General features: G+C 36.3%; 1 protein-coding gene across 1 annotated transcript; it reads left to right on the forward strand.

The window, feature by feature from the left end:
* The first annotated feature begins 4,408 nt into the window (after positions 1–4,408).
* Positions 4,409–21,571, forward strand: LOC129000898 (small nuclear ribonucleoprotein-associated protein B). Its single transcript, XM_054427973.1, has 7 exons — positions 4,409–4,572; positions 8,548–8,641; positions 10,734–10,816; positions 10,997–11,177; positions 11,586–11,726; positions 20,300–20,389; positions 21,341–21,571. Exons 1-7 carry the CDS (start codon positions 4,570–4,572, stop codon positions 21,361–21,363), a joined length of 615 nt encoding a protein of 204 aa, XP_054283948.1. The 5' UTR covers positions 4,409–4,569; the 3' UTR covers positions 21,364–21,571.
* Positions 21,572–21,741: the final 170 nt, after the last annotated feature.

The raw sequence follows: 21,741 nt of genomic DNA on the forward strand, positions 1-21,741 counted from the left end.
GGACTCTGCAAAATACATAACCAAAAACAAAAACTAATACTGATTCCTTTCCTCGATTCCTAACTGTCGAGTGCGTCGCTGTCGGTCGATTCCGTGTTCCATTTCCATGGCCATCCGAATGATTCCCTAATCCCTGATTTTCTACCACGGCCGCCTTTATTAACCAATAGCCATGGCCTTCAAAGTGGCAACGTTGCAAGTAGGGTTAGGGTTGTAACAGTTTTCTTTTTTTTTGGAAGGAAGCAGGTAATGGTATTAACCTACAGTTACCTAACAATGTACTAGTTCTCTCACTGATTTGAGAAAGCAAAGTGGCCAATTTGCTCATCAGTGAGACAATGTTAACATTGTCTCACTCTAATTACTTTGTCTCACTCCAGATTTGCAACGTGAAGGCACGAAATAGTGAGCGCGTAACATGCAGGCAACGTCGTATGCGCGCGAAATACGTTGGCAGCACTGGCTGTAAATCAGCTGGTCAGCTGTTGTACTGTTGTAATTGTCACTTCACATTAAATGTTATATTGAAAGTTCACTTCTGTGTAAAAATAGGTTATGTTTCTTCACAAATTTATTTGTTTTATGGTAACTGTAGGAAAAGTATAATGTGCAACTCGAGTTCAAAGTACAATTGCCTCACTCGAGAAACCATTCCTCACTCGCCTACGGCTCGTGAGTAAGGATTTCTCTCGAGTGAGTCAATTGCTCACTTTTCTCACTAGTTGCACAAATAACTATTCTGGGTTAAAATATGTTACTTTTCCTACAGTTACCTAACAATATACATGTTCTTTCACTGATTTGAGAAAGCAAAGTGGCCAATTCGCTCATCAGTGATACAATGTTAACATTGTTATGTTAACATTGTCTCACTCTAATTACTTTGTCTCACTCCAGATTTGCAACGTGAAGGCACGAAATAGTGAGCGCGTAACATGCAGGCAACATCGTATGCGCGCGAAATACGTTGGCAACACTGGCTGTAAATCAGCTGGTCAGCTGTTGTACTGTTGTATTTGTCACTTCACATTAAATGTTATATTAAAAGTTCTCTTCTGTGTAAAAATAGGTATGTTTGAAGAAACATAAGACCAATGTATTTGTTTTATGGTAACTGTAGGAAAAGTATAATCATAGATAAAACATACTCCCTGTGTTGGTTAGTCTATGGTATAATGTGCAACTCGAGTTCAAAGTACAATTGCCTCACTCGAGAAACCGTTCCTCACTCACCTTCGGCTCGTGAGTAAGGATTTCTCTCGAGTGAGTCAATTGTTCACTTTTCTCACTAGTTGCACAAACAACTATTTCTTTACCAATTTATTTGTTTTATGGTATCTGTAGGAAAAATATAATGTGCAACTCGAGTGCAAAGCTCAATTGCTCACTTGTTGCACAAATAACTATATTTGTGTATTTACGAAAGCTTGGTTACTGGACTATGAAAATATTGACTACGCTTTAAATGTACACTTCTGTATAGATTTTCAATTCATATTGTTTTGGTTTTCAATTCTGTATGTTTTGTTTTCAATATTTTAATAAATTGATGTTCATAAATTTAAATTTAAACCATTAAAGTGCGAATTAATGAGCTGATGTCACCTGTCTGCCATGTCATCTTATGGGACGTCTGTCACTTAACAACACCACCAATTCTACAAGGCCGTGGCCTGTAGTTAAGAGTGGCCGTGGTTGGAGTGTACGTACACGTATAGTTGCACGGCCACGTTTAACTCCGATCGACCCCTATTATTCGTAAAGCAGTAAAGCTATAAAGCACGTCATTCAGTCAGGTTTACTGCAGATTGGTTTTTCTCATTTTAGCGAATTTCCCATATAGGGAATAAGCTATTACCGTAGTACTCATGGTAAGACCTGGACCCGGGACCGATTTATTTTTTCGTTTTGAGGTCCCTAGAGGCCAAAAACACCATCCGTTCAAATTCATATATATATATATATATATATATATGTGTGTGTGTCCGTCAGCACGATAACTCGAGCAAAAATGATCCGATTTTGATGAAATTTGGTACAAACGTGTAAACCTACATTTATTCGAACGAGTTCGCGAACCAGCATGATCGGACTATGGGAACGGGGGTTTATGGGGGGTTTTATGGGGTAAAAATAGGTTTTTCCCATTTTTGACCCTAAAAACACAAAATTTTACAATTTATTTCCATACCATTTTGTAGAGCTTAAAAAAACAAATAATTTAGTATATTGAAGCGTTATTGTGCGCCTAATGGTTACAGAGAAAATTCCAAAAAATTTTAAATTTAAAATCCCTATGTTATTCTTATGGAGAATAAGTACACTGTTGTAGATTACTTGTTTATGAACATATTTTGATTGAGTTTGGAAAATACATTCATTTCTTACTAAACTATTAACATAAAAAACACCTTTTTACCCTCCCTGTTGCAGCAAACCTAAGTACTCGTTAAACTAATTCTATTTAAATAGGGAATAAATATGATATTTTTAAGGAGGCATTTTAATGTGAAATCCTATCAGGCTAATGGAAATTCGCTTAGTCTGCAGGTTTGCTGCGGCGGGGGTATTTTACCCTAAAACATGAAATATCCCGATTTTCATGGCCATGTATCTGGTCCCTAAATGATTAGTGGCCAAATTCACTACAATTATGGTCTGATCCATCCACAAATCTACATGCACTTAAAAAGTTTAAAAAAGTACATGCACAAAAGTTTGACAGCGACTTCATGGTACGATTTCACAAAATTATGCCAGAATTTAATCAATTAAAGTGCATAAATACCTACTCTTGTGTTTCAATACCTTTAATGTTGATAATCCAAGTGGTTGTGTAACAACTAGTTTTGGCTCACAATTGAGCCTTCTTCAGGTGTTCCCAATGATATCGTTGCTTCTTCTGAAGGTTGTCAAAGTTCATAAATATTTATGAACATTTGACGACCTTCAACACGAATTGTGGAAATTTATAGGCATGCGCTGTGGATGCAATACTCCCTGGTGTGGACTAAAATTCGCACTAGTGAGCACTACGACTATCCGCGGTACTATCCTGATAATTATACCAATTCATGAATACCAAGGCAAAAATGTGGTTCAGATTCAACAATAAACTGTATAGGTCCTTAGTTGCCATTAGCTGTATGGACTATTAATTTACGGCTGTGTTTAAGGAACATGACGGCCTTAGTCACTAACAAGACTTAGTCTACAAGATCGCGCCATTCATCCAACACTCATCTCCATTCATACTTGGCTTAAAATACCTACTTTGTATGGTCACAATTTCAATTAAAAGTATCGAAGTAAAAATAAAGACGTAGCAAGAGAAGGTATCAAAATTGCACAGCGTAGACCTCTTCAAAGTAAGAATGTTACTGCTTTCTAGAGAAACACTCACTTTCATCAAATACAACAAATATTTAACTACGTTTTATAACGTACTTAATCGTCTTAATTATGTTTACCCTCCAATCCTCGCTTGGTTCAACTAAGATTTTAATAACTTTACTCTATCCATTGCAGTTAGCTGAATTTGCGTGAAACCTCAAGAGTAGGCCTAACCGGCGATTTCGACGGGTTTCACCAGTGGTTTCACCTCATAAATTCAGCCAAATGGAAATTAACTAAGTCCGTGGGTTGGGTTTGCTGTGGTGGGGGTATTGTTCTTGTTAAATGTTTACCGTACAATATTAGCCATCCTGAGTTTTGTACTTTTTGATTTGTTTTGTATAGTTGTAAAATGGAGATGTCTGTTGAGATACATAAATATATAAACATATTTGTCTCACGGGACGGGGCCGGAGGCTCAACACGCTCGTCCACAGTCGAGATTTCAAGGGCTTAGCACACCCATTCCCATCAGGTCCCGACCGATTTCTATAATATTTCCAACAGCTATCAAGAATCATATCATTAATACCGCACATACCTACTGTACTTACTTTCCGTGTCCAAAAATCAGACTTCGCTTTTCCAAAAAACTAGCTACCGATATGGCTTCGTCATTCGCTTGTAAAAAGGAGATCATCTAATGTGCAAGACTGGTCTAAGGGTGGACTGATCAGCAGATGGCCAGGATAATTGCGGAAGGGTGGCCTGTGACTTCTTTTAATTTCTTGTAGGTATCGGAAATTTGCTGTTGGTGGGTCAAATAAATTAATAACTAAATAATTACAAAATAGTCGTAAGTTTTCGGTTTCGTTGACAAGCTCAACTATAAACAATGAACATAGACTAAGCACGGCCACCTTTTCTTTTCCCTCGTGTTTATTTCTGGAACAAATCTGGACCGAGTGGAAAGGGACCGAAAACGAAACCAGAACCAGAACAGAACGCCGAACGCCGCGAATCGCGATCGCGGATTGTTGCGCCCGGGTTGCGGCGGTGAAGAAGAAGCGTGAACGAACGCGAACGTGGTGTGGTGGTGAACGAATCTGAGCTGATCTGCTGGTGTGCTACTACTACCGCGTAAATGCGTTATTGCAAGCTGTAATGGAATAAAGAAGCATCTCAGTTTCATAAATATTTTCAAGATTTTAAAGGAAATCTCAATAAACTAACAAAATGGTAAGAACATTCATTAAACTACGACCTTCCAACTCAAAATTCAAAAACATAGTTGTAACTTGAATAATTTTCTGTAGCATTGGCGGTTTTCCGTCCTAACTCAATTGTTTGCCGGCAGTCATTATACATAAATCGTTATAAGTATATTTTTTAAATTTTCGTTGAAGGTAAAGTTGGTCTAGGCTGTAAAAAGACCTACTAACAAAAGTAACTAGGCCTAGGTACAAACATTTCCATAGTTTGTGCTTAGGTCTAGACGGCCTCTGAGGCTTAACCCTGCCTAGGCCTATCACTTATTAGCGAATTTCCATTAGGCCTAGGCTATTACTGTAGGTCTCATGGTGAAACCTGGACCTGGGACCGATTTGTTTTTTTGGTTTCGAGGTCCAAAAACTAAATTATCTGTCAAATTAATTTCTAGACATTAGGCCTGGGCTAGGCTAATTAACCCTAGGCTGCACTTTACTTTAGGTCCTACACTCATCCGAATGACAATATCAATATATCGATTAATCGATTGTTTCATTCGATATATCGTTTGGCTAGTTAGGTAAGGTTAATCGATTTTTTTCTTTCAAATGACTGTAGGCCTAGGACCTAAAGTAAAGTGCAGCCTAACCCTACCCTATATTTCGCCACAGAACAGTTGTTTGTGAATATAAGGAAGTAGCCTAACTTAACCCTCCCAGTGTTACTTGACGAAAATTCGACAAGAAGCACACTTTGTGTAGTGTTACTTGTCGATTTTTCGACACGCAGACATCGTTTACGGCGAAGGCTCTATGACTGACTGAATCGGATTGAACTGGATCGAGTTAGGTATCATTCTTTCCGTAATATTCTAAGCTTTCTCCAGAGGTCTGTCTCTAAGCGCTATTCATTTTAGTTCCGAAAATATTGTAGCAGACAGCTGACGTGCGTGTATTTGTAAACAGCTAGGTTCCCCCGGACCGATGACTGATGTGTTTTATTACGATTATCATTGTTTTAGTGTTAAAAATCAAAAGTAGTGATATACGTGGTGCATTATAAGAAGATTTAAGTGGTTTTGAAGTGCTGGTTGATGATCCTGAAGAAGTAGGTAGTGATATTGATGTAAATTATCAGCCAGATTCCTAGCTATGGTTAGGCTATGCATTCTTAGCTAAACGCTATGTACTGAAATCAGTTTTTTGCCCATAACTTATTTATTTGCAAATCTACTTCCTTATATTATTATATATTTGTAATCCTCTTAAAATTTAGAACAAAGTGGCTATTTTCAAATATTTATAGGCCTATAATTTATACAATTTCATTGAGCGCGAACTTATTTTTTTTTTGAAAATTTTCGAAATTATATTTTTTTTACCTAAAATTTTTTTTTTTTTTTAAATGTTCCTTATGTTTTATATATAATATTGAAGCCCATGATTTTCCAAACAAAATGGTATATAGAACATTAGAATTAACATTGTTTTAAGCTTCTCAGATCCGTTTTAATAAAACCTTGCAAATGCGCCAAAAATAGGTGGACATTAAGGCCTAAACTATGGACACTTGGAGGGTTAAGTTGCTTACACATATAACTTAATATTAGCAAAACAATTGCAAATTTTTGGACTATGCAAACTAAGTTAGAAATTTCAAAAGCAACCAACAAGAGAATCACGAAATATATTTTTTTTAAGTACGGTAGGCTACACATTTTAGCGAATTTCCCATATAGGGAATAAGTTATAGCCTACCCTATACCCTATTATTGTAAGGTCTCATGGTAAGACCTAGACCCGGGACTGATTTACTTTTTCGTTTTGAGGTCCCCAGAGGCCAAAAACACACTTGTGTGAACCTGGCAATAACTCCAGCAATAAGTAGTGAGCGTGCCCGATAAAATCTATTGCTGGTTGTTTTACAGAAAAATACGGCCGTGAAGGTTATTACCGAGAGTGTCAACAGATAGAGGACACATTTACGGATAAGACAGTATCAATATCATGTACCTGGGGGGTAAGTTAGGGGGGGGGGTAAAGTCGGCAAAAAGTAGTGCTCGCGCCCGATAAAATCTATTGCTGGCCATTTTACGGAAAAATACGGCCGCGAAGGTTATTACCGAGAGTGTCACCAGATAGAGGACACCTTTGAGTTACGGACACGACAGTACCTATCAATATCATGTACCTGGGGGGTAAGTTAGGGGGGGGGGGAGTCGGCAAAAAGTAGTGCTCGCGCCCGAAAAAATCTACTGCTGGCCATTTTACGGAAAAATACGGCCGCGAAGGTTATTACCGAGAGTTTCACCAGATAGAAGACACATTAACAGACACGACTGTATCAATATCATGTACCGGGGGGGTAAAGTTGGCAAAAATCTTTGAAACATACCAATGCCTAGATTAGTTTCGAATTATTTAGGCCTACTATTTCAATAACATGTTTAGTAGACGAGTAGCAATAGATTTTATCGACTTATTGCTCACTTTACCCCCCCTAACTTACCCCCCAGGTACATGATGTTGATACTGTCGTGTCCGTTAATGTGTCCTCTATCAGCTGACACTCTCGGTAATAACCTACGCGGCCGTATTTTTTTCCTAAACGGCCAGCAATAGATTTTATCGACTTATTGCTGACTTTACCCTCCTAACTTATCCCCCAGGTACATGATATTGATACTGTCGTGTCCGTAAAGGTGTCCTCTATCTGGTGATACTCTCGGCAATAACCTTCGCGGCCGTATTTTTTTCCTAAACGGCCAGCAATAGATTTTATCGACTTATTGCTGACTTTACCCCCCTAACTTATCCCCCAGGTACATGATATTGATACTGTCGTGTCCGTAAAGGTGTCCTCTATCTGGTGATACTCTCGGTAATAACCTTCGCGGCCGTATTTTTCCGTAAAATGGCCAGCAATAGATTTTATCGGGCGCGAGCACTACTTTTTGCCGACTTTACCCCCCTTAACTTACCCCCCAGGTACATGATATTGATACTGTCGTGTCCGTAAAGGTGTCCTCTATCTGGTGACACTCTTGGTAATAACCTTCGCTGCCGTATTTTTCCGTAAAATGGCCATTAATAGATTTTATAGGGCGCGCGCACTACTTATTGCCGGAGTTATTGCCAGGTTCACACAAGTCAAAAACCCCCTCTGTTCAAATTCATATGTAGGCTATATTTAAGTTTATGTGTCCGTTAGCGCGATTACTTTCTGAGCAAAAACTAAGTACCTAATTTTAATGAAATTTGGTACAAACCTGTACATCTACATTTATTCAAACAAGTTCGCAAACCAGCATGATCGGACTACTTATAAGAACGGTTTTTATGGGGTAAAAATAGGTTTTTCCCATTTTCGACCCTAAAAATACAAAATTTCACAATTTCTTTCCAAACTATTTTGTAGAGCTTAAAGAAACAAATAATTTAGTATTGAAGCGTTATTTTGCACCTTATGCTTGGAGAGACTTCCAAAAAATTGTAAATTTAAAATTCTCATGTTATTCTTATGGAGAATAAGTAAACTGCTGTAGTTTGCTTGTTTATGAACATATTTTGATCGAATTTGGAATACTTCGAATACTTTCATTTCTTAATAACTAACATTTTACAAACAAAATACCGTAACACTTTTTTACCCTCCCTGTTGCAGCAAACCTAAGTACTCGTTAAACTAATTCTATTTAAATAGGGAATAAATGTGATATTTTTAAGGAGGCATTTTAGTGTAAATCCAATCAGGCTAATGGAAATTCGCTTAGTCTGCAGGTTTGCTGCGGCGGGGGTATTAATTATTGCGATATGATCCAGTAGGGCCTAAGTTACAGTAATAGTAGGGCCTGGGCCTAAATGTTAGATGTCACCTTTACCCTTTAACCTACCTAATATAAAAGTTAATAGGCTAAAGTAGCCTACGTAAAATTACAAATTAGTTAGCCTACCTACCTAAACTAAACTAGGCCTGTAATCAATCATGCATTTTTATCATTTCCAGACTATCGGAAAGAATAATAAGATGCAACAGCATCTCAACTTTAGAGTTAAGATCACACTTCAAGACTCTAGGACGTTTATAGGAACGTTTAAAGGTATGTTACATTGGTACTTTAATGAATTCTTATGTTACTTTTTAAGTTAAATTTATTTGGTCTCTAGGGTTTTAAGTTTGTTGAACAAAATAATAGCCTAGTAGGTAGGCATAAGTTATTTAGACCTACTAACTTAACTGCATGATAATTTTAAAGTCACCGTGATTGTAATTTCCTTATTGCGCAATTCTAAAACTAAACTAAAAGGAATTTTTTGTCCCTCAATGTTTTCTACCAAAAAAACTAATTTTTATTAACTTGATATTTTTTATAAATAGGCTAAAGCAATCGTGTATTCAAGAGATCCCAATGTTAACTTTTTTTATCAAAATAATTTTACTTAACTTATGAGATCAAATTCGGAAAGAATCTTAAATGTAACCACCATGGAATGTGCCCACACATGTTTTACACTGTTAAGTGATTTCTGAAAACAAATCATTGAATTATAGCCTATACTGTAAGTAGGTAACAAATTCTCGATAACTTACTACTTGCTGTTAATAAACCGGATTTCCTTTCTCGCATTATACTGTATATAATATAGCATATTAACTTATATTCATTCTTGGCCTCTAAAAAGGGTGTACCTATATGTATATTAGTTTGTTATTAGTCTTTATCCGTAAAAGTGGCGAATCGACAAAAAAATGTCGATTTCAAAATGTGCTGCTGGAGTGGCGGGCGACAAAATTTGTCGATTAGCGTAACTTTTTTCCGTTGCATGTTACGCACAATTATAGTCGGTGAAATGACATTAGCCTAAATCTTATACCAATGGAAAGATGAGATTCTGAAGTTTCATTTTATTATCGCTAACTTGCAAACACCATGTTTTGTTGCACAATCATTACAAAGGATGAGTCATTTCAAAAAATCATAGCAGACATAATTTTTGTTTCTAACAAAAACAAGTAGTACCACCGCAACAAGCCTGAAGTAAACTTTCATTCTGTATAAGGTGTAATGTCATTTAATACATTCCAACAGCTGATGAACAATTTTTGTAAATAGCCAATTTTTACGTATTTCTCATGTGGCGAATCGACAAAAATTTTGGATTTCTAAATCAAAATCGCATATATATATATAGCCTAATGTGAAATGTACAAAAACGTTGTTTTATATATGCTCTTATAGACGAAGGACAGTAGAATTCAATGTTGTCAGGCTGGTCACACAAATAGAAGCTTTGGATCTTTCAAGCTGAAAGAACAGAACACTTGTCATCGTTTAACCTAAAATGGCGGCGTCGTTGTGAGTTTTTGTCCGATAATAAGACGAAGTGTGGGGTTTATCTGTAATTTTATAGTGTAATGTGTGCATTTTAGTTAAGTGTTTTGTATTAGGCCTAGGTGTAATATTTATGCATTATTTCGCATAAATATTTATACATGTGTGATCCATAATATGATAAACAGTCAGTAAATTTTTGTGGCCTATAACAGCGAATCAATTGTTTTATTTGGACATGTTTGCTTGTGAAAACAAACGATTCTTATCTTATTTAGTTATTATTATTTAGAATTATATTAGGCCTATTGGCTTCAAAAACTGTATGGTTTTATGATATTGATTTATTAGAAGGCATTTTTGGATCAATCAAAGTGTAGTTGTAAAAATTTACGTTTTCCAATTTTTCCGTATCATTGTTATTAAATCTACAAAAATTATTCTTTTGTGTATACTGTGATAAATCTATGTAGAAAAATAAATTCTGTACAATTAGCATATTTTGAATTGTGCAATACAAAATTTATGTTACATGTGACAAGTTTTTGCTTTTGAAATAAAATTTAAAAAATATATATTTTTGTAAGTTAACTTTTTTCTAAAAATCCACCTTTCTATATTTGCTTTGTACTACTACCATTTTTGAATACTACTGTCTAGCCTATAACAAACAAAATGAATATACGGTTCAATAGTTAAACCCCCTTACAAAATCACCAAAATAAGCATGCCACTCCACAAAGCACATACTGAAAATTTGTCTTGCCACTCCTAGGGTTACCATAACACATTTATCACTGTGATAAAATTACTCTGAGGGTGTGAACTTGTATAACTTACAGAAAATGGTTTGTTCCAGCATTCGACAAGCATATGAATGTTATAATTGGAGATTGTGAGGAATTCAGAACTTTAAAAAGCAAAGGAAACAAGGACAAGGAGGTAAGTTAGGCCTATTATGTTCAATAATGTTGTACACAAATAACACGCTAATAAACCATAAAATATTATTCTGTTGATAAGTCCAACTCTAATAGCTGGGATTTTAATATTATTATCAGTATTTTATACCTTGTTTGAGCGTAGGCCAATTGAAATGCTGATTGTATTGTGTTGTGATAGGAGCGTCGGATGCTGGGCTTTGTTCTGTTGAGAGGAGAGAACGTAGTATCGCTGAGTGTGGAGGGTCCACCCACACCTGAGGAAGGACCGAGAGTGCCCATACCGGGAGCTGCCCCTGGGCCGGGCATAGCCAGAGCGGCTGGTCGAGGCATACCTGCAGGCGGCGGCGGAGTACCAGCCGGTGAGTATGTCTCCGAGACAATCAACTGGTTATGGTCCTGGCTTAAGAACCAGTATTCAATCTCAGTTTTGTTCAAGGAAAGGTTCAAGGAAAGGCTCTAGGCCAGGATTTTGATCTGTAGAATAAAGGAGGTAGCATGGGCTTACCTTAGAATAAGTGCAGGTAGGCCAAAGAACTCACAGTAGACACATAACACACAATATATTTTTTGTCAAGTTAAGCTAAAGACAGTTCACAAAATTGATAATTCACTAAGTATTCAATGTCCTCTGTGTATTGTCAGTACGTTTTCTAAGGTTAGCTAGCTGCTGTCCCTTTATTTTTCAAATTAAAAGTACAAAGTCAGCATTATTCATCTGACAATTGTGTTGATGTTTAGCAACGCTAGTATTGTTGTAATTGTTGCAGGACTCCAAGGGCCAGTACGAGGTGTCGGAGGTCCCTCACAGCAGGTGATGACACCTGGCGGACGAGGTATGGGGATGGTAGGACCACCTCAAGTACGAGGACCTGGCATGCCTCACATGATGCCACCTCCCGGCATGATAGGTGAGTCATTACTTGTAACTTGAGGCCGTATGTGGGTACTAATCCATAGTATCTTCAGGGGGTTGTTCTAATAAAAAAATTAAGTGATTTTATCTTGAAATAAAATAAAATGATGATTTTTACTTAAAAACCATTTTTATTTTTGATGTATGTTTTTCATAAAAATGGCCAACAATTATGGTTGAAATTTAATTTTCCCATCAAATTAATCATTTTCTATTTCAATGGCAAGCTAATGAGAGAGAATGTGCCAGTTTCCTGGTACTGTTTATTTTTCACTGTGTAGCTCTAATTAAGGTATGATCAATTTTGCAATTTTATCAGTTGTGAAAAATAATGGTCGCCTATAAAGTATTCTCCTACTTCACCCTAATTTATATTTGCTCATCCGGTACCGGGTAGATTGTGGAAGCCTATCAGAATCAGAATATTTTATTCTTGAACATAGAGTACAGAATTAATAGGCGTCAACCATTACAGAGATTTGAACAAAATACAGTCCACTCTTGGTAATTCAAACACTTGATAATTCAAAATGAAGGCTCAGTCCCTAGAGAATCTCTCAATATTTCAAATTTTTACCATGCATTTTGATACACTCGGTATTTCAAAGTCCAAATAGAGGACAGGTCAATTTGTAACACGCAGTAATTCGAAGTTTCGTCGAAAAAACACTCTATAATTCGAAGTAACTCAGTAATTCAAAGTTTCGTCGGTTACCACTCTTTAATTCGAAGTCATGCTGTAATTCGAAGTTTCGTCGAAAAAACACTAAATCAAAGTCACGCAGTAATTCGAAGTTTAGTCGGCAAAACACTTTATAATTCGAAGTGATCTCTTCCTGTTATAACAGGAAACTATACAGTACTGTACATCCTGTTCCCATGGTAGGCTAGTGTTGGACGTTTTGATGTTTTTTAGTTAGAGCAGTAGTCTGAGTTAGTTCGCTGACTTGTTTTTCTAAGTTGGCAATCCGATCTCTAGATTGCACGACATCTCCTTGAGCACAAACGTAGTTGTCGACAGCCGATAGTTCAGCTATTGGCGAAATATATAGCGCTAAATAACAGATTTCTTTGCAACTACAGTAACTGAAAAATAAGCCGTTGATTGTTTAAAAGTGTACTAAAATACGGTATGATGTTTTATTGTAACGTGCTGTACCTTTCTATGTATTAAACAAACAAACTCTCTGTAATTCGAATGGTTTATTTTTCTCCCGATAAATCAAACTCTTGATAATTAAAAACTCTTGATAATTCAAATTGATATGCTTGGCCCACCAATTTCGAATTATCAAGAGTCTACTGTATGTATAAAATGTGTTGAGTCCTGGAAATCCAAATCAATTATAGTTTAAAAAAAGTTTTCTAGTTTTTATGTGGAGGATTAATGTTGAAACCTAAGAATGGTGTGGTTGTTGTGCGATTGATACCAGCTGAGTGGCTAAAAGTATTGAATACTAATTAGTATCAACTTGAGCTTTAAAGTAATAGCATATAGGGTGAATGTGGGTAATTGTGAACTAGGGCTGTAATTTCTTAGTGTATTGTTGATTTGAGTAGAAATCAATGTTTTATGTTTATTTGGTTTGTTTTCTATACAGGACAAAAATTCTAGAAAGTTAAGAGCCGCTTAACATTTTTTTTTTGTTGAAAAAAAAGTTGCGTTTTTTGTTGACATACAAGTTGCGTTTTTTGTTGACATACAAGTTGCGTTTTTTGTTGACATACAAGTTGCGTAGACCTTATCAAATATTTTTTTTGTGAAAAAAGTAAAAGTCAGATTGACATGAAAACCAGTAATTATGAAAGAATTTCAAATGTATAATGCAATATATATCCTCATATCCATCCTGTAAGCAATTTTCTTTTTATTTTATCAAATTCACAATTACCCTCAATATTTTACTATGTGGGGGTAATTGTGAACCTAATCTTGGGGCAATTGTGAACGCTGTTCACTTTTACCCCGCCTGTAAAAGAAACACATTTTTGGTTCTCATTAAAGATTATTCTTCAAACCAATTATGCTGCCAACCCCAGAAACACTGTATAAAAAATACAGATTACTTACAAGTTTCCAGGTTGTGTTCCAGTTTTTGAGATGTAGGCGGACAGGACAGTTAGTTAATGATTTGATTTCTAAATAGATTTTTTTTAAAGGTTTTTCAAGATAAAAAAACATTTTTAGTACCGGTACAAGTAATAAAATTTTGTATAGCCTAAAAGGAAAGTGCCCAATTATTCTATCTAACCAATGTAATTTAGTTTTCTTTTCTAATTGTTGATTGCTATTACAGTACGATTTCAATAATTGTATAAAACAAATTTGTGCTCTCGTTTGGTTAAGTGAGATTATTTTGTCATTTCCTTTAAATTTTTGCTCTACTGTATCAATCAAATAACTACCTACTCTATATTATTTTCTCTTGTATATGAATACTATTTTACCCATTAAATACATTAATTTTAAATATTCTGACCATTTTTTGTTATTTTTACATCTAACTGATTTTCTAACTATTTCAAAGTACCACGGAAAAATCTCATTTGCACGCTTATTTTTTGTCACATGCCATTGAAAAAGGGGAATTTGTGAACAGTTTGAATTAGGCTTTAATCACAATTCCCCTCCTATGCTGTAGTATGTAACTTAATATTTTTCTCAACTGAGTTCACATTTACCCCAAAATTGTCGGCAATTGTGAATGCCGTTCGGGCAATTGTGAATGCTGAATAACTCCTTCACTAAATAGGGTATGAAATCGCCTTATATGAAATACTAGCTGGCCCGACAGAAGTCGTCCTGTCCTAATGTGGTTTTATGTCAAATGCTCGTTCATTTTCAAGATGAGCTCGTTCGCATGGCTCAATCACGTCCTGGTTAAAGTTCGTTTGCTATGCTCACTCACCTTTAGGTGGACTAGGTAGGTCGCTGCGCTCACGTGCCTTCAGGTTAGCTCGTTCGCTACGCTAACTCGCCTCCAGGTTGAAGTTCATTCGCTACGCTCACTCACCTTTTGGTTGCAAATTGGCTGTTGTCATAAATAATAAAAAAAAAATAATAGTGCTGCACCCTGATGGTAAACCTATTCACTTTTTAATGCTATTGGACATCACAGAATCAAATAGTTTAATTGAACCAGCTGTTAAGATTCTTTAGTTCAATTTAAATATGAGTACTCATAAGGTTAACATGAGAAACTCCAGAGCCACTGGGGCGGAGCCCTTTGGACGGATCTGCACCAAACTTCACACAAACCATCCTTGAATAATGCTTAATAATGCCTGAAAGTTTCATTACAATCTGTCTAGCAGTTTCGGAGTCCATAAAGGACAAACAAACAAACAAAAAAACATACATTGGATTTTATATATAGGTATAGATTAAGCCAGTTACAGTTTTTTTGTAAATTGCGTTTATCTGAAAAATTCGTCATTGGCGTTCACAATTACCCGCGTTGACCCTAACTGTGTTTGTGTCTCAACCATTACTAGATGAAATTTCTTGAGTTCTGAATACGTTTACCGTTAAGATTAAAATTGGTGGAACTGTTAAAGAAATATCAGGTTGGATCATTCGCTATTTGCTTGAATATTATTTTATTCTGGAGTATGCTGTACAAAACTGTATCTGCTTCTAGAGTAACAGGTGCAACCTCCATATCAAATCAAATCATTTTTATTCAATTAAGAGTAAGTTACATGTGTTGAATAGAGTCAAGTATACAATTTTGATGAATATATACAAATATTACAAAAAGAAAGCTAGAAATACAGATTTAATGTCAATAAATGATAAAAACATGGAAATTTCTTACTGAAAAAATGTAGGATGAAGAAGAGACAACATTATTTCCATCACAGTTACATTAGAAAATGTATACAAGTCACCGGGCTATAAAAATACCCTCGTCGCAGCAAACCTGCAGACTAAGCGAATTTCCATTTGACTGATTAGATTTACACTGAAATGTCTACTTAAAAATATAACATTTATTCCCGATTTAAATAGAATTAGTTTAACAAGTACTTAGGTTTGCTGCATCAGGGAGGGTAAAACTGTTTTTTTTTTTTAAATGTTAGTAGTTAGTAAGAAATAAAAACATTTTCCAAATTTGATCAAAATATGTTCATAAACAAGCAAACTACAACAGTTTACTTATTCTCCATAAGAATAACATGGGAATTTTAAATTTACAATTTTTTTAAATTTTCTCCGTAGCCATTAGGCGCATAATAACGCTTCAATATACTAAATTATTTGTTTTTTTAAGCTCAACAAAATGGTTTGGAAAGAAATTGCTAAATTTTATGTTTTTGGGGTCAAAAATGGGAAAACCTATTTTCACCCCATAAAACCCCCCATAAACCCCCGTTCCCATGGTCCGATCATGCTGGATCGCGAACTCGTTCAAATAAACGTAGGTGTACACGTTTGTACCAAATTTCATCAAAATCGGATCATTTTTGCTCGAGTTATCGTGCTAACGGACACACACATATATATATATATATATATATATATGCTTGCTTTTTTAAGATTTGAAACTTTCTGTGACTTCATTTGATGAGTTTTTCAGTTCCACAACTTGTGAACGTCCCGTTAGGTAGCTTTTGAACCATTCTAGCGCAGAGTTTCTTATACCGAGTCTTTCGAGTTTCTTGCATATCAGGTCGTGGCCCAGGCAGTCAAAAGCTTTACTGTAATCAAGGAAGATGGCGGAAATGTATTGTTCGTTTTCTATCTGGTCTAGGACGTACTCAATTAGTGCTGTTATAGCTGAGGATGTAGATTTATTCTTCCGAAAGCCATGTTGGCTGTCAGTTAAGAGTTTGTTATCTTACCATGAGTACTACGGTAATAGCTTATTCCCTATATGGGAAATTCGCTAAAATAAAAAAAATTATTTCCAAACACAGTGAAGATTTAAAAAAGTTCCCCTAGTTACATAATGTAATTAAAATGTAATGTAATGGCTGATTTTTGTGCTTAAAAAGTGTTCTATAGAATAAAAAGGATATTGAATTAAAAATCTTGGTGTGTGTTGAATTTATTTATATTTTCTTCCCTCTTTCTTTTCCTCTCTTTGGTAGGTACTTACTGCTTACTGCCATGGCCACTTGTACCCTAGCTGGTACTTGGCCTCGCCAACACGCTGTCGCCAATAGTCTCGGTCCCATGCATCTTCCTCTACAAGCCTCATCCTTTCCAAATCTTTTCGTACTTGACCCCACCACCTGGCTTTCGGTCTACCTATTGGTCTTCTTCCCCTCGGATTTCCTCTGAGTGCTATCTTCAGTAGACTCTCCTCCTTTCTCCTTAGGATATGGCCAACCCACCTTAATCTTCTACTCTTAACTTCTCCAATGATATCAGGGTCTTGAAATAATTCTCTTAGCTCCCGGTTGTGGCGGATTCTCCATACTCCATCTTCACATACTGGCCCATATATAGTTCTCAAAACTTTGTTCTCAAAAGTTATTATTTTCTTTTCTGAGTTCTTGCTCAGGACCCAATTTTCCCCTCCATATAAAAGTACAGGTCTTACTATAGTTTTGTAGATTCTAATTTTTGTCTTTCTCGTTAAAAGTTTTGATTTCATTAGTTTACTGCATGCGTACCAACTCTTATTTGCTAAATTTATCCTATTCTGAATTTCCATGTCTTCCGTATTTTTGTCAGATAGTAGAACGCCTAGATAGGTGAAATTATTTACTCTTTGGAATTCATGGTTGTTGACTTGAAAAAACTCTTCATTATTTCCAGCTTCTCCTCTTGTTACTATCATGAATTTGGTTTTTGCATCATTTATTTTTAGCCCTACATACTCAGTTTCATTTATTAGTGTCTCCGTTAAAACCCTAAGATCTTCTTTTTTTTCAGCCATCAGTACTACGTCATCTGCAAAAGCTAATATATTAATATTCGTTCCTAGTTTTAGTCCTATGTGTGCATTTTGTATTGTTTGTAGGGCTTCCTCTAGAGCAATGTTGAATAGGAGGGGGGAGAGTCCATCCCCCTGTCTCACCCCCGTATTCACATTAAATTTAGTTGTGGTTTCTCCATCTATCTTCACTTTACAACTAGAGTTTGAGACACATGTGGTTACTAATTTAATAAGCTTATCTGGTATTCCGAATTTTTCCATTTTCTCCCATATCTTTGCTCTGAATAGGCTATCATACGCTTTTTTGAAGTCTATAAATAAACAATAGCATTCCTTGTTGAACTCCCAGTACTTTGCTAAGCATTCCTTAAGTATAAAAATCTGATCCACAGTGGACCTGCCTTTGGTGAATCCAGCCTGCTGTTCACCGACAAAGGAATCCGTATATACTTCAAGTCTTCTTTGAATAATTTTGGACAGAATCTTATATGTAACATTTAAAAGAGATATTCCTCTATAGTTATTACATTCTTGTTTATCCCCTTTTTTATGGATGGGCACTATTAAAGCTTCTTGCCACTCTGTAGGAATAGTCTCTTTATCCCATATTTCATTAATTAACCTATGTACTTTGTCTATTATTATCTGGCCTCCTGCTTTCAGCATCTCTGCTGTCACCCCATCTTCTCCGGGTGCCTTATTGTTTTTGAGGTCGTTTATTGCACCCTTTACTTCTTCTATGGACGGATTTGGTACAAAAGGTTGTACATTCTGAAATGTAGCTCGTTCTGTGTGATTTGTATCCTCTTCACCATTTAATAGGTCGCAGAAATATTCTCTCCATACTTCTAGACCCTCGGCTTTCTGTATAATTACTTGCCCTGCTTTGTTTTTTATGCCATATGCATTAGGTTTGAATCCTTTTTTGAACCATCTAATTCTTCGATAGAATTCTCTAGAGTTGTTAGCTGTTTGGTCCTCTTCCGTCTTTTCCAGCAATCTATTTATCCATTCTCTTTTCTTCCGTCTGAGAATTTTTACTGTTTCTTTTGCTTTAATCTCATAGTTCCTTCTGTCAATCTCTCTTCCATGTTTCAACAAAACGTCTTTAGCTTGTTTCCTTTCATTTATCATTGTTCTACAATCTTCATCAAACCAGGGTTTGTTTTTGCTTCGTTTTTTCTTCCCGCAAACTTCCTCAGCACATTTTTGTATTGTGTTTCGTAGTGACGTCCATCTCTCCTCAATAGTGAGTTCGTCATTTTGTTCTTGTTCCTCCAAGATTTGAAATCTATTGGATAGTTTAATCTTGAACTCCTTAGCTGTGTCCTTTTCTCTCAACTTTTCAACTGCAATGCTTTCGTGAATTTCTTGTCCCTTCCTTTTTTCAATGCAGATTCTTTGTTTCACCTTAACTAATACTAGGTAGTGGTCTGAACCACATTCAGCTCCTCGTATGGTGCGTACATTTGTAATATGACTAGAGTGTCTTCTATCAATTAGTACATGGTCTATTTGGTTTTTGGAGTGACCATCCGGTGATACCCATGTTGCCTTGTAGATGTCCTGCCTTGGGAAAAACGTGCTCATAACCCTCATGTCACAGCCAACTGCCAGACTCAACAATCTCATTCCATTGTCATTGCTTTCTTTATGGAGGCTATTCCCTCCCGCTGTACCTTTCCATACTGGTTCCTGTCCAATCTTCCCATTAGCATCACCTAACATTATCTTGGTGTCATAGCTTGGTAGCTTCCTCCATTCTGCTTCTAACATTTCGTAAAATCTGTCCTTTTCTTCGTCTTCTGCATCTTCTGTCGGTGCATAAAAACTTATCACAGACATATTTTTGAACTTGCCCTTAATCCTAATATTGCACATCCTTTCACCAGTAGCTTCAAAATGTATCACGGCACTTTGTATTCGTTTGCTCACAGCAAAACCTACTCCTCTTCGATAATGTCCATCATCGTTCCCACTATAATAGATCACATAATCTTTGGTATTTATTTTGCCTGCCAGAGGCCACCTGACTTCTTGCAGAGCGACTAGATCCATATTATATCTACATAATTCTTCTGATAAAATATCTACAGCTCCTGGCACAGCCAGTGTTCTTAGGTTCCATGTTCCAAAACGCAGAGTCCTGGGTGGTAGCCGAAGTCTGTTCCAATGTTCCCGTCCGAGTTCCGAGGCTTTTCCGTGTTGGTGTTTCGTAACAATTGGGTTTTCCAAGGTGGGTTGCCGGCCCGACGCTTAACCCCCAGTTAACCTCTGGAGGACCAGGTTCGGGTTGTCTGGCTCTAGCCTACCTCATCAGTCCCAAGCCAACCGAAGAGGCGTTTCCCCCCTTGCACTACTGGGAAGTACCAGAATCAACCCTTCCTGACACCTTCACTTCCACACCACTGGGGCTGGCAGTTTAGTGTTTCCATTACTTAGCAGAGAAGAGGACTCTGCCTGGTGTCAGGCTTTGACAAGGGCTCTTTGGTAGGTGTAAGTAAAAAAAGTTAACGACGAATTTTATAATCTTCTTTATTGTAGTGTTCTTTTTAAAACATTCCCAACCAAGCTGGGGTAGGACTATTTTACAAACCTAAGCTCTAACAAAATACAATGTTACATGGAAATAATGTCTAAAAAAATTGGATTTGTATTTGACATGTGTTGTATGTTGCAGCTATGCAGCCAGGCATGCAGGGAATGCCACCCATGGGACGTGGTGGTCCTCCCCCCATGCAGGGACCCCCTCCTGGCATGATGAGAGGAGGTCAGTGTTTAGTACCTATATTGTACTTTGAATATTGATTATTTAGATCAGTTTGAGGTTAAGGATGTGACATAGAGCACAATGGCCTAGGTTTGAGTGGGGTATGAGTCCAAACTGGCCTGGTACATAAAACTTTACGTTTACACTATTCACAAACATTAGTATATTATATTTCACTGTCACTGACAGCATTTTCAACCAAGGAAGATGAGTTGAAGAGAAGGTTTTGGTATTAGTTATACTTTCATTCCGTGCTGTATAGTGGTAAAATGAAGGCAGAGTCTGAGTAGATAGGTACCGGTATTGTTTGAATGGTATAATTTTTTTCGGTATTTAACGTGTAGTTTAACTTATTACTTATTTGGTTTTAAGTTGATTTTCAAAAATTTCCTTATTTATTCTGATAGAAATTTTGAAAAAAAGTTTTACATAGTTTTTTTGGTTCCTTGGGTGCTGGATTTAGGTACTAAGATATTGGCTGTTGAATTGATATTTAAGATATCTAGTCTTATTAAAAAAAAGATTCTATAAGATCCAGCATTATTGACTTAATAATACAGAAGGGTTATATGAAATCTGACACCAGCACTATGTTTTTACCTCCACCACTGCTTCCCCCCCCCCTCCCAATGTGTGACTATTAGTCTCATTGTAGCCAATAAATGAAGAGAAGTAGACGCTCCTGCTTTGTATGAATAGGTTGTGATCAGATTTCTGTGTGATCAAGGGGCCAATACCTATCAAAGTGTGTTGTGAACTGTTTGTATGCTATCAACTGCCTGTTATGTATCAACTCCTTCCTCATTAATGAAAACACGACAATTTTTGTTTTAGACTAATCAAACTTCAATTGTCTTTATAGAGCAAATCTAATATAGCATTTAAATAACTATAGTTTAAATTAAACGAACATTTTTCAATAATTTTACAAATATGTGTTGTGCTTTTCAGGCCCACCTCCAAGGCCGTACTAAGTTTGACACTCGTGGGAAGCAATTGGACTGCCATTTTACTCTAGCAATCCTTCTTGAATTATTCTTGTATTACGTTATTTCACACAATTTCTTTTACTGTATACTCTAATGTAAATATTTTCAACTCAATAAGTTTATTTGTTCTGTTCAGTGTTCCAATCTATTTGTAATCTACAACTTTTAAAATAATAAACTTTTCTAGATAATATTTATTATTGTTACAATTTCTCCAGTAGTTGAGATCTGGTATATGACGTTGCCTGTGTGGGATATTCATTTAACCAGGGTAGTTTTGCTATCAGCAGTTGCCCTAATAACAAGTTTTAAAGCTAGTAATATAAGAGAAACTATGATTAAAGTGTTTTAATTTACACTGTT

The sequence above is a fragment of the Macrosteles quadrilineatus genome, unplaced genomic scaffold (genome assembly GCF_028750875.1).
Source record: "Macrosteles quadrilineatus isolate MER2022 unplaced genomic scaffold, UCM_ALF_1.0 Scaffold_8__2_contigs__length_117827958, whole genome shotgun sequence".
Taxonomy (NCBI): domain Eukaryota; kingdom Metazoa; phylum Arthropoda; class Insecta; order Hemiptera; family Cicadellidae; genus Macrosteles; species Macrosteles quadrilineatus.